Source organism: Prionailurus viverrinus, chromosome C1 (genome assembly GCF_022837055.1).
Source record: "Prionailurus viverrinus isolate Anna chromosome C1, UM_Priviv_1.0, whole genome shotgun sequence".
In the NCBI taxonomy this organism is placed as follows: domain Eukaryota; kingdom Metazoa; phylum Chordata; class Mammalia; order Carnivora; family Felidae; genus Prionailurus; species Prionailurus viverrinus.
Window position 1 is genome coordinate 15374563 of NC_062568.1, and position 15720 is coordinate 15390282.

Below are 15720 nucleotides of genomic sequence, written 5' to 3' on the forward strand. Positions count from 1 at the left end.
AAGAAGCTCATCGGTATCTAGAAAATTTGACAAAACCCAGGGGCCTACCTAAGTCGGCTGGACAACGGTTTCTGTATCTTTCACAGGAGAATTGGGTTCTAAGGCCGCAAACTTCTAGATCAGCTTTGGTCTGGCGGGCATATGATTTTTAAAGGTGACAGAACTGTTGCACTTTAAGGGTAATGCGACAGGGGTAAGAGATGTCATACCTTTATGTGAATTATACAAGGTCCAGGTTCAATTACACAAGGGATTCCACACAGCTATCAGAATTATTTGACCCCAAAGGGTCCAAGACTACACTGTATCTAGAGCACACGATTAGGAGAGGCTTGGGGATGTTGTCCTTTAAAAAGTCCCAAATACACAGATGCAGTCTAGGCCTATTTTCTGTTTTCACCCTTTCTCATGTTTACAGTTCCTGGGCTCCGTGTTGACATGACCCGAGCTTGTTTCTAGAAAAAGGGGTATCTTTGGGTGCCTTCGTTACTAATTACCAACAAACAAAGCTAGAAGTATGAGCTGATGATCTGGTTCTGTGTTTTCTGGTTGTTATACCTCAACCCAGCCAGTTAGAAGGTCTATCAAACCAAGTAAATTCTTTTCATATCCAGAAAATATCTCAACCTATTCCATACCGGAACCCAATCATATTTTATTAGCAGGTCTCTTACACATTTCCTCCCGACTCGCTTGATTGTCCCTCTACCTGTTCTACCCCACTTAGCCTATTACATGAAAAAAGGCAGGGGTACTCCAGGTTGCCATAGGTCACTGTTCAGCTAAGCAAAAACACACAAAACACCATTTGTCAGTGAAAGGAGAGAAATTTTACTTAAAAGACCCTGGGCGGAGAGGTAAAATCGAAGATGATTATGGTGTTCTGGGGCCCGCACCAAAAGAGGCTTTTCTTATTGCTGGCCATGGGAAAAACTGTGACGCCGAAAGTCATGGGTTCGAGCAGTGTCTTCAACCAGATCATTGGCATATGCTGCTGACTAAGGAGACAAGAATGAGAAAATGTAAGATTTACACTCAGGAAACCCATGTGTTTTTTACAGAAGGACCTCTTCAGCTCAGTTTCTCAGATTTCATCAGACATAAGGCCAGAGAGTATGAGAAACCCACCTTCAAGGGGCACCTGGGGTGGCTTAGTTGGTTAAGTGTCTGACTGCTGATGTCAGCTCAGGTCATGATCTCACGGGTTCATGAGTACGAGCCCCGCATTAGGCTCCACGCTGGTACACAGCCTATTTGGCTCTCTCTCTCTCTCTCTCTCTGCCCCTCCCCACTAGCTCATGCTTTCTCTGTCTCTGTCTCTGTCTCTGTCTCTCTCTCAAAATAAACAAACCTTAAAAAAAAGAGAGAGAAAGAAAGAAAGAAACCCACTTTCAAAAAGGTAGGTCCAGGGGTTATGTCAACCTCTCTACTGAATGAAAAGATTTGAGGGAGGCTCTACCATAAAGAAGAGAAGCAATGAACACAGAAATTCTGGTTTTTTGAAGGATTGGTGGGAAGCTGGGGGAGAGCTGGGTTTTTGCGGGTAGAAGTCAGGAAGCCAGGGAAGAGTTGGAAGGCAGTCTCTGAAAGGCAAGTGAAGAGCTTTGCTTTGACAAAGGCATCACAGTTCGGAACACCTGCAAGCCAGGAGGACAGCTCTTCGGGTTTGCGAGGCCCCTTCGGATAATCAGAAAATGTCATCAATACCTTGTCTTCCTGATCTTTTTCTTCCATAACTTCTTTGCTTTCTGTCTCTGTAGTAAATCCTTCAGATGGCACGCTGAACACTTATATCTACAGGACTGCATCATCTTCTTATATTTCCCAATTCTGGCCAGCAGCAGGGATCTATCTGCTGCCCCCCTCCCCCACCCCAGGTCCCTTCATTCAAAGCAGCCCACCCATCACTCCTTTTATATACAGAGACAAGTGCCCATGACATGGGAGCTCCTGGCAAAAGGACCTGATGATTAATGATGCCTTGTCACAATGGCTGTGATTCAGCATAAGAGCTTGGTTGGGTGGTTTGGGAGTACTGAGACATTTGGGGAAAATCAACAAAGTACCTATTAGGACTGCTGGCTCATCAGCTGGCTGCTGATCAGTGTAGCCCATGGGAACCACCCTGGATGATACTAACCAAGTGAAATTGTCCTGTCCTTTCAGACCCAGCATCTTCAAAGCCTTTATTGGCTGGCACATTTACATGTGCATTCCTGGTCCCGATATCTTATTTTCAGAAAGAGCTTTTTCAGCAAGGATTTGAACTAATATGGGAATTTTTAAATGAATGCACCGAGGTAGAACTGACACAATAAACTCACATATTTTAAATGCAACAACAATTTTTTTAACGTTTATTCATTTTTGAGAGACAGAGATAGAGAGTGAAAGCAGGGGAGGGGCAGAGAGAGGGGGAAACAGAATCTAAAGCAGGCTCCAGGCTCCAAGCTGTCAGCACAGAGCCCCACGTAGGGCTCAGACTCACAAACTGTGAGATCATGACCTGAGTGGAAGTCTGATGCCCAACAGACTGAGCCACCTAGGCATCCCAAATGTGATAGAAATTTGATAAGTTTTGACATAGGTATACAACCATGAATCTTTCTACACAAATCAAGATAATAAGTACACCCTCCTGTCCCAAACGTTTCCCTGTGCCCCTTCCCTGCTCTCTCGGAAGGAAGGAAGGAAGGAAGGAAGAGAAGAAGGGAGGAAGGAAGGAAGGAAGGAAGGAAGGAAGGGAGGAAGGAAGGGAGGGAGGGAGGGAGGGAAGAAGGAAGGGAGGGAGGGAGGGAGGGAGGCAGGGAGGAAGGAAGGGAAGAAGGGAGGGAGGGAGGAAGGAAGGAAGGAAGGGAGAGAGGAAGGAAGGAAGGAAGGAAGGAAGGAAGGAAGGAAGGAAGGAAATACAGCCTGGTTTCAAGCACACTTCCTGAACAAAGGCTGTTATGGTTCACCCTCTCCAAGAGGATCCACCTCATGTGGGGGCCAGGGAGGTGATAATCCAAGCATCTCTCACAGTTCCTCTAGTTTCTTGCCTCTTACAGACTCTAGGAGGGAGGGAATTCTACAGTGCCCCTGTTGTTCTTTTAACATAAGACCTAAGGTTTTAATCCCGGGGGACGCAACAAAGGTTGGGAAGAGAGAAAGAGAGAGGAAGAAAGAGAGGGACATCGAGTTGTGTTTTAACATATCTGTAAAGTTGAGTTTAATTTATTCTGTGTCCTCTTTCATCAAAAGTTACTAAGAGGGGCACCTGGGTGGCTCGGTCAGTTGAGCATCTGACTCTTGATTTTGACTCAGGTCATGATCTCACTGTTCCTGAGTTCAAATTCCACATCGGGCTCTGTGCTGACGGTGCTGACAGAGACTGCTTGGGCTTCTCTCTCTTCCTCTCTCTCAGCCCCTACCCCGCTCTCTCTCTCTCTCTCTCAAAATAATAAATGAACGTTTTTTTAAAAAAGTTACTAACCATCCAGTTCTTTCCACACCCGAAGAATTCAGATCTTTAAGCAAAAAGGATTGGCGTTGGTGATCATGATATTATGTGCTACAGATGGCTTGATAGAACAATGGATTTATGCATCCAGATTTGTACTGAGGATGTGCAGTTGCCTCTGGGCCTGTGTGTTTCTGTGTTCTTTCCTAGGCATTCATGGTGGCATTCGTGGTGGCTCTTTCCTATGCATTCAGTGTGCGGAATGGGCAGAAAGGAAGTGAAGGGGCCGTGTTCATGAGATCCCCAATTATGAGTTAAGTATGCCTGAGAACTCACCAGCCTAGGTATATATCAACATGGATACCCGCCCCCCGCTCACACACCAAATGCCTGAATAGATCCTCACTTTGTGAACAAGATATCCTTATATAGGAACTTTGTTTCAATGGGGGCACCTGGGGGGCTCAGTCAACTGAGTGTCTGGCTCTTGGTTCCAGCTCAGGTCATGATCTTGGGGTTCCTGAGATCGAGCCCTCCCTCGGGCTCTGTGCTGACTATGCAGAGCCTGCTTGGGGTTCTCTCTCTCCCTTTCTTTCTGCCCCTCCCCCACTCATAGTCTCTTTTTCTCTCTAAATCAGTAAACTTAAAAAAAGAAAAAAGAACCTTGTTTCAGTAAATGATAGTGATCCGCATCTCAATTGGTGAGGACTTATTGAAAATCTCTTGAGTGCCTTTCTCGACGGTCCATATTTTTTTTTCAAAAAATGTAAAATATGTATGAAACAGCCTTACATGAGAAATTATTCTAATTTCTTACACAAGAACAACCCGGCTCCTCCATCTGCCAGCTGCAGGATCGTGGACAAGCTACCTAACCACCCTGATCCTGGAATTCAGCCATAATAATACCCACCACACAGGGTTGATGTAAGGATTAAATAAATAAGTTAATATCTCTAGAGTGCTTACCATATCCCTGGCACTGTTCCAAGCACAAGCGATTATCTTGGCCCTGTCCTCTCAGAGTATAGGGTGCCTGACAGCAGGCACAAAGGTAAAATAACAAGGACCGGTCAAGACCAGATGGCCATCCCAAACTGCGGACTTATCTACCCAAAAGGAGGAGGCTAAAGTCAGGTAGGGGTGAAGCACACATGGGTAAAGTGAGCCTGGAAGAATAAGGAGGCCTGTCATGTTCCATATCAGAGCAACCGTGGTTGAATAAAGCCTCCTCTTGAAGAAGTTTGGCTGTGAAGCAAAGGAGAGAGTGGTTGCTAGAGAGAGGCTCACCTTCTGCTCAAAAACAACCTCCACCCTCCCCTTTCTCACCTCCTGTCTCTCCTCTACCCAATGCACTCCTGACTGCACCCCCTACTCTCTCCCTGCAGGAACCTACTAGCCAAATACTCTACAGGATCAAATAAAGCAAGCACTGAAAAATGAAGTCAGGCTCCCCAAGGGCTCTGTACAGCTCCGGGCACTCGGGAGGTCCCCCGTGAGTGGTATATGACCTCCCCAAGTCTGACACTTCCATGTTGAACTCCATACTGTTACTTCGCAACTTCGTTCTTAGCTGAGTTGTACTCTGCTCTCTTTCCTCAGCTGTCTTCCCCGAAACACCCAAAGGTGGATGATGAATCCTATCATTTTGCCCCTAGATCATCCCATCTGTTCCTGGACATTCAACTACACAACGCTCTACTTTGCCAATGCTCAAATCTACATCACCAGCTCCACTGCTCTCCTGAGCTAGTTACTTATATCCCATTTGTCCACTGAGCGCTTAAACAGACATGGTGTCTGTCCAGTAGACATCCCAAACCGGGCAACACTAAAACCAATACTTTCTGTCCAAATGTAGTTGCCGCTGCAGTATCTATTGGTGGTTATTCATTCAGGGCGGAAGGCTAGGGTTCAATCTTTCCCTTCAAAGCTCATTCTTTTCACCTCTTCTGTCACCTCAGTGTTTTATAATTCACTCCTTCTCTATCCCCATCACTGACTTGGGTCAGTGTCTTCTGGGTCTTAATATTCAAGCCTTTTGTCCATGTCTCTCTTCATGGTAAACATTAAGTACGTGTCACCCCCTAGGTGATTAACCTCCTTGTCCCTATCTACCAGAGCAGCGAATACATGAGGAGACACTGCCGAATCGCTAAAATTAAGTAGATGCAGATTTAATTCCCACCTCTGCTATTTAGTATTTATGTGTCCTTCAGCAATTTCCTGAAGCCTATAAGGAAGTAATTTCTACCTGGGCGTTTAGTTTCCTCATTAGTAAAATAATAGGATTGCCATTAATTCCATATCCTTCTGGCTTTGACTAAAAGAAGATTTCTTAGACGAGGAGAAATGAAATAACCTAAGTTTAGTAGATCGAGAGGCTTGGCTCCAGAAAATCAGTCTGACTAAATGTTGAAGGAAATCATCCCAGGTCCCACTGCTCAGCCCTTCTCCTGTAGATTGGGTCGCTGACCTCATACTGACTTTGTGACATCCCAGAGTGAGGAAATATAAGTCCACAGTTGCCTGGTTTCTTTAGCTGCTCCTCCCTGCCTCATCTCAAGGCTCAGAAAACCATTTTCAGGTAAATAACCAGAAACCCCACACTGGGATTCTAACATCTACCATGACTGGATGCAGCCACCCTAGGATACGGCATTTCTGCCCATCCCTTAGGACTCCATCTTTCTTCCGGAGCACAGAAAAAAGTACCACCAAGGACAGCCTGGGGGAGGAAAAGGATAGCAACTGGCCAGTTCTTCAGTGTGTGGTCCTGAAGGAGTGTAGGAGGAATACCGGGAGCAGTTGGGGGATGTGTAAGAGGAGGGGAGGAAGGAGGTGGTGATGGAGGCATTTCGGAAGAGCCTTCATTCATTCTCAGGCACATGGAATGGCCTCAGTGAGAAGCAAGCCATTTGTAAGTATCCATCAAGCCCGCATTATGAATAAGACATTGACCAGCTCTCCTGGACTATAAGGATGAATTAGATAGAGGTCTCTCGATGTAGTTATCTGAATGTTTACCATTAGAAGTGCCTTAAGTGAGAAGGAAGTTCAGAGACTTACAAATCGCCCTGTAACTCAGGGGACCTGAGGCTTAGTTGACGCTCTGCTATAATCATCCTAAAAGTATTTTTTTTAACAAGAGGCCGGTATAATCATCTTGCGCTGGGTCCCACAAATAACGTAGCTTATTCTGGGGAGACACGACTTGCCCAGCACAAGCATCCCAGGAAGTTTCAAGTAAGTCAGGCCAAACCATAGCGAAAAGGGTAATAAAATCATAAGGGAAATTCTGGAAAATGTCGAGTTGGCTTCGTGTGCCCACCTGAAGAACCTTCTGAGACTCTCCTACCCTAACCAGGGAAGCTTATAACCTCAGTTTTGTCTTTGCTTCCTTACAGCATGAAGAAACTGCGGAGCACTCATGCAGGACAGTGCTCTGGAGAGGATACAAATCTTTCTGCACGGTGACATAGTCCTTACTGCGGTGACATAGATCTCTGCGGTATTACCTTCCACATTTTCTCCCGGAACAAAAATGAGGCTGCCCAGCATTGAGAATCTCTTGATCAATAAAATTGGATCACTGCAACACTCAGAAGAATCTGGGTCTTTTGGGGGGGCGGGGAGAAGGGGGTTATTACTAAAAAACAAAGGCTTTGTTCTGAAGATTTCACTAGGCAGTCACCCCTGCTGTCCCAGCATAGGGAGTGTGAGGGGCAAAGAGTCACCAAATCTCTGTGCTTTGGACTACAGAATTCCAGGATTTGTGAAGGAATTGCTTTGTTCCCCTTCGTTAGTGTAAATAGAGCTGAATCTACTCTTCAAAATGTGAGAATTCTGCTCAAAAGAACAATGTGGGAGCCAAACAGGCAACGAGACTGTCGAGCAAGCCTTCTTGACAGTAAAATGTCTCCTCCAGCATCTCTCCTCTTCTTTACCCTCTCTGCTCACCACTAAGAGCTGGAAGTGGAGTTTCATCAGAGCAGGCCAAAGAGATATAATTGGAGTGCGATGTTCTCTCTTGACCTCACCTTGGTCAGTGGAGCTATAAGAGGCATTTATGCTAAAAATACTCCAGATACACGGGGAGTCTCCTCTGACCAATGGACCCTATTGGCATGTTGGTCACAATGCCTTGCAATCAATTACAAAGGCATTGACCCTTGAGGGTGGCAACAGTCTGTCACTCCGGTCCTTGGCCCCTTTTGGTGGCAACTCTTCTCCCCCTCACAGGGCAGGTGTCCTCAAACTCAGTGACATGATTGTACTTGGCAGGTGGGATGATTTCAAGAGGGAAAAGTTTCCTGGAATGTGGCTGTCGGAACATGAAGGGTGAAGAGAAAAGCAGAGAAAGGGTACAGGAAAAAAAAAAAAAAGAGAGAGGCCAGAAATCTCAATAGTAGTGCCTCAAGGCACAGTGGCAATAAGCCTAGACTGGAGATGGGGAGATCTGGGCTTGAGATCTAAGTCTGCCCATAATTCGTGACTTTGGCCAAGTTACCCTTCATCCCCAGACCTATTTATTATGAAACTGTTCTCTAGCAACCCTACCAACTCAAAGTTCCTTACTCCAGTTGGTAGATGGATAAAACACATTTGTTCCTAAAGACCACATGAAGCCAAATGATTGAATACGTGTGATATTTTCATACCATAACACCCCTCTTTCTATTCAGAGGACACAGCCCTGTTTTTGTCTTATGGCTGAGGGGAACTGTGCCCCCAGTGAATTCCAGCAAGGGACAGCATCTTCTTCACGATGTTATAGACAGGGTTATAGTCAGTGTGGTCAGGGGAGTAGTTAATGTGAAAACATTATTTGGAAGTTTCTGAAGCATAAAATTTGGATTTACTTTGTGTGATATTACACCATGTGGCCTTATTGTTAATAGTTACGAGAGGAATTGACATATTCAAGTAACTTTTCATTAAGTCCGAAAATAACAACAAAAATAAAACTTGGAGTTCTCTCCAAATGAGAATTTATATTTGTGCAGAAGACCTCCAAATTCACACCCTGCCTCTAAGAACTATTTCCCCCCGGTTCTCCATCTTCTTTCAGTATTAGATTCCTTCACTGTGATCCTAGAAGCACATGTAAGGAAGAAAAGGCAAATACAGTGGAGAGTGGAGACCAGATCCACTTTTAAGTCAAGCAGGGAAGGCAGTGTGGAGCAATGGAAAGTCTTTGTCTTGGGAATCAGCAGTCTTGGGTTCAGCCATGGCTCTTGCACCACGAGGGTGCAGCCCTTGGACAAGCCTTTTGGCTTCTATAAAAGAAGGGGTCCAGGTGACTCCTGAGGAACCACCCAGGGCCACCGCTCTTGTGTCTCCCGCCTTCTAGCAGCCCAATCTCTCTCTTCTTGGAAAACAGAAATTGTTTATGGAGAAACAGTTTGGGGAAAGCAATCAAAAAAGATGGGAAAGGAGCCTGGAGGGTAAATGGGAAAGAATCCCAACACATCTTCAGGCAGAACCCAGACATCATCCAAACTGTGATGCTCCCTTGTTTCCCAGAACTGGATGGAAAGAGGCGAACGGAGTTGAGTTCCCTCCTTCTTTGGTCTTGGGCCCTGGTTTCTCTTTATTCCCTACCGGAGACCTGAGATAAGTCCTGAGCTCAGAGACCTCTGCCCCTGGTGAGACCCCTCTCTCGGCAGATTTCCCATCCCGTGGCCTGCCTGAGCCCCTTCGCCTGCCCAAACAGCAGCAGCTGCAAGAGCAAAGAAGACAGGGTGTGCATGTGAACAGGGTAGAAGGTCCCCACTTCCCTGCTGAGGTCAACATCTGGAGCGACTCAGGTTTTAGAGAGGGATTTGGACTGAGTCATCAACATTTGTAAGGACTGTCAGCAACTTTTCCATGTTTCTTCTTCATAAGCCCCAATTCCCAGCCTGCCGGGAAGATCTATCCCTGGGAAGGCATCTCTTGGGCTAGCCAGGAAAACTAATGGAGTAAGTTTGAGCGGGAGAGGTGAGATGGGGCCCCACTAGAGGCCTGACGTCTGAAACAGTGATGCCCAAAGCCTGCCCCTCCCTAACCTAAGAGAGGGGCCATTGGGAGTGTTAGCACCACTTTGGCCATCCTTCTAGGAGATAAAGACACTATTCTGTTTATCCACCTGTCTTCAGACAAGCTAACACTCAGCCCTAGAGAGAGGGAGCTGATAGCTCCTCTTCTGAAAGGACAAAGAATTCGGTTCTCTCTCCATGTCCCCTTAGCAATCAGAAAGCATCCATTCCCTTTCATGAAGAGAAACAAAATTAAGACCCACCAGGGAAGCCAAAGTATGGAGGAAATAGTTTCATTGAGATCTCTGGGTTATTTGAAGGGATTCATGTAACCACTCTGTGCCTCAGTTTCTTCATCTGAAGAAGAAGAAGAAGAAGAAGAAGAAGAAGAAGAAGAAAAAGAAGAAGAAGAAGAAGAAAAAGAAAAGAAAGAAAGAAAGAAAGAAAGAAAGAAAGAAAGAAAGAAAGAAAAAGGGAGAAAGAGTAAATTACAGATAAGGAGACACTCAGCAGACTGAATTAACAGTTCTCAAAAAAAAAAAGGTTGGCTTCAGGTCTACCAAGTGTCAGGAGTGAACTCACTGTGCTCTATCTAAATTGCCCTTGGCTTAAGCAACACTGGGGCTGAAATGGAAAGAGAAACAGAGACAGGCAGCAATGCCCAATGCTCAGCTGTGCTCTGTCCTCACTCCAGGAGGTCTGATCCAGAAGCCAACCCAAACACCCCCAGCCCCACACGGGACAGGCCTGTGAGCACCTCCCCCCACACAGGGCTTTCTGCCGCTGGAGTTCTCAGCATTGAGTTTCTGAAATCAGAACTTCTCCTTAACCCTATGCAAAGGGGACTCTGTTGGTTTCTTCATTAGTTCCCAAGCCTGGCTGCCTTATTCTCTGTGATCTCAGCTTCCCCTTGGCAGAGTAGGTCTTTGGGGATGGGATGGACTTGAGAGTTTGGGTGTGTGTGTGGGGGGGGGTGTTGGGTACAGAAATACTATCCAGTCTCCAAGACCATCCAGAAAATGTCATTCCAACGCAGGAAGCCAGTTCCCCTGCCAATGCTTTAGCCAGCAAGCAGCCTCAGGAGCAACAGGGCCTATGATGGAAACAATGTTTTTTTCACCCTTCCCCGTCTAGAAATGCTCCTATGTGGTATTCAGAGTCACTTTGTGTCTTACTGTCTGTCCTCATAATCCCCAAGTAGCAAGAATGAATAAATGTTTATTGATCACCTACTGTGGACTGCGTCAGTGCCCATGAGAAATGCAGTAGAAAAAAAAAAAAGCCTTTGACTACAAGAAACCTACTGTAAAAGTCAGATAACATCAGGGATCACCTAACCCAACCAGCTTGTTTACAAAAATAAAGGAGCTGAAGTCCAGAGAAGTGACATTTATGAAACAGTCAGGACCAGAACTGAGACACGCGGCCTCCTCTTGAGATCAGACTCACACACACCACATAGCAATGTGGGAAACAGAACAGGGTATCACACACCTAGCTTTGGTTGACTTTGAGAACAGTATTAAAGGACCACGGGCTTCGGACAAATTACGAAAAACAATGAGAACTTGAAAAGTTGGGGAAGCCTTCCCTGGAGAGGTGGGACAAAATGGGGAGGAATCAGATAGTCAGAAAAACAGAAGGACTTTTAGTTTATTCCAGAAATACTCCCCAAATGCATATTGGGCTCCCACTCTGTGGCAGGACTGTTCAAGGACTGCTCCCTTGGGAACAGATAGGAACGAACGCAATTTTTAAACTGCTTTCATGGAGCCTGCTTGTAAAAGGAACTAGGCTGAGGTATATAAGAAAGTTCCAAGATACAAAAAGGGAAGGCTGGGTCCTGTTTCCTGAAGCTCCTCCCCCTTTGAACAAATCAAAGACTCCAGCAGAACCCGTCTGGAAACAGGATAACGGAAAGTGTCACTTACAATGGCTTTTCAAGGACTCTGGGTTTCAAAACATGACTTGTCATTTTGTCTCTATAGACATCAGAAATATAGAGAATGGAACTTGAACGAGTTCTCTTTTCTATTCACCCAACTTTTGCTAAGAACTTGCTGCATGCAGGGTGTTTGGTTCTTGAATGAGATGGTGGCAGGGGAAAGAGAAGGAGGGAGAGAGAGAGAAAATAATGATCAAGTTCCATCGAAATGTTTTCCTAAGGGACTGAATGAGTATAAGGTATGAAGGACAAAGAAGAAAAGGTTGGATGTTGAATCCGTTACTGGGGAAGCTGGGGACAGGGGACGTCCCCAGCTCACACTTCTACTTGGAGCTCCACACCCAGGTACCCAGCAATCATGCAGTATCTCTATTTGGAGATGTCAAAGGCACCTCAACTCTGAAAAAGTTTTAGACCAAAATGCATGATGATCACCACCCCCATGCCTGGCCTTTAGCCCAGTGAGTGGCACCAGCCTCCAGGTCGAAGTATTACACAGAAACAAAAGCCACACCTTCTACACCCTCTGCTCTCACCAACCAAAGCCAATCCATCCATCACCAAGTCTGTATCTCCTGTCTACATCTATACATCCTGATCAGCACCCTTTCTGGCCCAGGCCTGAGCATCAAGTATTTCTCTCTCCTGAACCATTACTATTGTGTGACCTCTAGTCACTCTACCTCCCCGCCAATCCAGCCTCTACCCAGCAGCCTCTAATCTCACTTTACCTAACTCTTAAACATTTTTCCGTGGCTTCCCAATGCACTGGAGCCTAGTCTGGCCTCTGCCTCTCTCTCCAACCACATCCTCCACCGTGTCTGATGTAATTATCCTGCACCATGCTGGGAAGTAATTATTTACTGATTTGTGCAGATTTCTGATGGCTTTCTCCCTGATGAGGCTGAAAGCCGCCATGAAAACAGAGTCTGTCTGGTTTTATCCATAACCATCTTACATACTATCTGATCACAAATATTTGATGACTGAATTTTCTGAAATGGCTAAGCCAATGGTTCTCCACAGAGGGTGATTGTGCCCCTCCCCCCGAGGCAATGTTTGGAAATATTTTTGGTTGTCACCGCTGCTGGCATCTACGGGTTGAGGCCAGGAATGCTGCCAGACATCCTATAATGTACAGGACAGTCCTACAGAAATACTCACCCCGTAGTGTCACAGTTAGAAGAAAGAGAAGTATTTATATTTTGCTCATGTTGAATTGGGTTTCCCGGAGTCACGTCCTTACGGAAATACATTTGTGATGTTCCAATGCTGCGAGAGACTTAAACACGTATGCATGTGCACACACTCAACAGCCATTAAATTCCTACTGGCAGGAGATGCCTATTTTTTTTAGGGTTATTGATTTATTTTTGAGAGAGAGAGCACGAGGAGCAGAGAGAAAGGGAGAGAGAGAATCCCAAGCAGGCTGTCAGCACAGAGCCCCACACAGGACTCCAACTCACAAATGGTCAGATTATGACTTGCGTCTAAATCAAGAGTAGTAGTAGGAGCTTAACAGACTGAGCCACCCAGGCGCCTCCAGGAAATACCTATTTTAATGGTCTCTTGTACTCCCCAGATGCCTGGCACAGAGCTGAAACTTAGTTGCTCAATGATACCTGTCCGGGAAACCTTATTTAATATTAAAAAAAAAAAAGGCCTCAACATTGAGGACAGTCTAGAGCTGCATCAGAGGGGCCACCTTATTTCTCATGTATGACCGAAGTGTAACAAAGGCCAGGGACATCACAGGGGAGCCCCACCCACCTGTCAAGCCACACCCCTTCAGGGTCACAATGGCTAAGGCCTTAAATACCCAGACCCCTGGCCTCCGGGCCCTGCAAAGCCCCTCATTTTGGCAGAAGTTACAATGTCGACCAGCCGCAAATTCAAGAGTCATGGCATGAGGAGGGGCAAGAACCGAGCTCCTCACAAGGGAGTCAAGAGAGGTGGCAGCAAAAGAAAATACCGGAAGGGCAGTCTGAAGAGTAGAAGACGGGGAGATGACTGTGAGTCAGGGAGAAGCAAGGGAGTGATCAAACATGAGGGACTTGCCCCACGGGCCCTCCTTCTTGGATCCAGTTAGCTTTTCCAGGACCCAGAATCTCAGCCTGAGAATTTCATTTCCAGCCCCGTTCCAGGCACTGAGGCGGGAAGAGGATGAATGGGGGTGTTCTAACTGGGGTCCCTGTTGTAAACCTGTCCTTCCCTTCCAGCCAATCGCCATTACCGCTCCCACTTGTGATGCCACCGCGGGCTCTGTCCTGGTGGACTTCACACAATGCCAGGCAGCGACGAGAGGACGACAGCCAGAGAAGAACCTATCGTGTGGGTAAAATGCCAATCGTGACGAAATGAGGAATGTATATGTTGGCTGTTCCTCCTCAACATCTCAATAAAACTTTGAAAAGTTGGAAAGGTTTCCTTTTGATCTTTTGGCTGGAAAATGGGCTTGGGCAGACTTGGGAAAGAATTGGCAGGTGTGAAACCGTTCGACATAACTTGGAAACTATCACCGTAGTTTGTCCTTGACTCTGTCCGTGGGCCTCAGCACTGGCGGGGCACCATCACAGTATTCAGGTGTTGAGGAGGAGCTAGAACCTGGAGACTGGCACTGATGACCGCTATTTCTGAGACAGTTCTGGTTTTAGCACAACCCCAAACCATGGGCTAAACTAAAGCTAAAAGACTGGTCCCGGGAGTGGATACAGAATTCTCCATGCTAATTTATCTGATTATGTGGGCTAACAGGCAGGACCAGCAGGCTGTTAGGGATGGGGAGACACCCTGGGCAGAGCCTATGGCGTTCAGGCAATACGAATGTCAACTCTACCTTGGACCATTCCTTCAACTCTACCTTGACCTTTTCTATCTCTGGCCATGGAGGCGACACCTCAGTATCCACCCATCCCCCTCGGAAGGGGATATTTCCTTGACCTTTCCTAGGCGATATTTTCTTGACGAATGCCTCCTGTTGGAAGACAGCACCAGGGTGACACAGGGAGGAACTGAAGTTCCTATTTAAACCAAGCCACCAGGAAAGGATAGAAGGAATGACAAGAGCCATGAGGCTGGGAGGCTGGGGAGGGAGTGTCTTGGGGAATTCTGCGTATTTTCAGTGAGACCATTGAGTGTGAGCCCCATGGAGGTAAGAAGGTGAATACAATGAAGGTGGTCAGAAATGTTTTTTGTTTACAAACCGTTCGTGCCAACAGGTAAATGTAAAATGGAAACAAAATGGAAACAATGCTTGTAGAAACTTAATCAGCATTTTGAACCAGGTTAGCTTTTTATGGGCTGTAAACTGTTGGTATATCAGTGACACAGTTCTGAACTTGTAATGTGCATGGCATGATGTGTTTCCAAAACAAATCAACGGTCTATATTCTTCTCTTGATAAAGAGCTGTATGCAATTTGTTTCTTGAATATTTTTCTTCTCTTGTACAAAATTCTGACATCCTACCAGGTTTTTGTTTTCTGTTCCGTAGAACAGAATTTGTGGATAGAAGATCACCATTTTTTTTACATCTATAAAAAACAATAATGAAGGATGTCGAGACAGAAAATGTCTAGACCATGGGGTAAAGATTTTTCCTGTCTCCTACTGCACACTGCTCCAGAGCAAAATCTTACCATCAGGCACACAGATACTTCTAACTCCTCAAACTTGTACTTCCCTCCAGTTGTCAATTTTGTAGAGAGAAAATATAAACGCACTCTTTTCTATGGTTTTAGCTCCTCTAATATTCCTTTTGTTTTGTCTCCGGGTTTGCACAAAGCCCTGCCATCCCTAATCAGAAAGGACTGGCTCCCATTCTCTTGCGCCCTCCGAGAGCTCCTCTGCCTCCGTGTAGAGAAAGCCCGAAAGCTCCTTGCAACATGTCAGCTTTTGCCACCCTGGATGTTAGAGACCAATTAAGGGCAGTGCAGGACTGTGCTCAGGAAGGAGTTGAACAAAGCACCATCGGGCAGGAAGCCAGTTTTACCCCCTTCTATCCCCACCTGCCCAGCCGGGCTGCTTCGGTAGCCAGGAGCTCAGGCAGACCCTGAAGTTAGAGTCACCTGGAGGCCGCCTGCTGGACATCAGGCCCCTGCGATGTCTGTGATCCCCGGCCTCCCTTCCCCACATTGTGCCCCTGCCCAGTGCCCAGCTCACAGCCCTGCCACTCGCTGCTGCAAATGCCTCCTTGCACAGCCCACCCCTTTGCCCCCGCCCACTGCTCTGCCTTTTCCAGAGCGATCTGAAAGGTCCTCTCCCATAGGGAGAAGTTAAGAGTCGGGAAGACGCGAGCCCAGCGATAATGCCGATAGT

The 15720-nt window shown here is 46.4% G+C and overlaps 1 protein-coding gene and 2 long non-coding RNA genes across 3 annotated transcripts; 2 read left to right on the forward strand and 1 right to left on the reverse strand.

Moving 5' to 3' along the window:
- Positions 1-807: 807 nt before the first annotated feature.
- LOC125173677 (uncharacterized) lies at positions 808-2025 on the reverse strand. Its single transcript, XR_007155114.1, has 2 exons — positions 1708-2025; positions 808-998 (listed from the first exon to the last, which is right to left on the reverse strand). It is a non-coding gene; the product is annotated as an uncharacterized LOC125173677 (long non-coding RNA).
- A 3940-nt stretch (positions 2026-5965) lies between these two features.
- LOC125173609 (uncharacterized) lies at positions 5966-7039 on the forward strand. Its single transcript, XR_007155089.1, has 2 exons — positions 5966-6359; positions 6847-7039. It is a non-coding gene; the product is annotated as an uncharacterized LOC125173609 (long non-coding RNA).
- Positions 7040-13232: 6193 nt separating this feature from the next.
- TNP1 (transition protein 1) lies at positions 13233-13825 on the forward strand. Its single transcript, XM_047872806.1, has 2 exons — positions 13233-13416; positions 13624-13825. Exons 1-2 carry the CDS (start codon positions 13278-13280, stop codon positions 13650-13652), a joined length of 168 nt encoding a protein of 55 aa, XP_047728762.1. The 5' UTR covers positions 13233-13277; the 3' UTR covers positions 13653-13825.
- The last annotated feature ends 1895 nt before the right edge of the window (positions 13826-15720 follow it).

Bases quoted from the DNA above. Each gene is read 5' to 3' on its own strand.
- TNP1 (XM_047872806.1), top strand. From the start codon at position 13,278: ATGTCGACCAGCCGCAAATTCAAGAGTCATGGCATGAGGAGGGGCAAG. The intron at 13,417-13,623 runs GTGAGTCAGGGA...CTTCCCTTCCAG, and splicing joins TAGAAGACGGGGAGATGACT to CCAATCGCCATTACCGCTCC.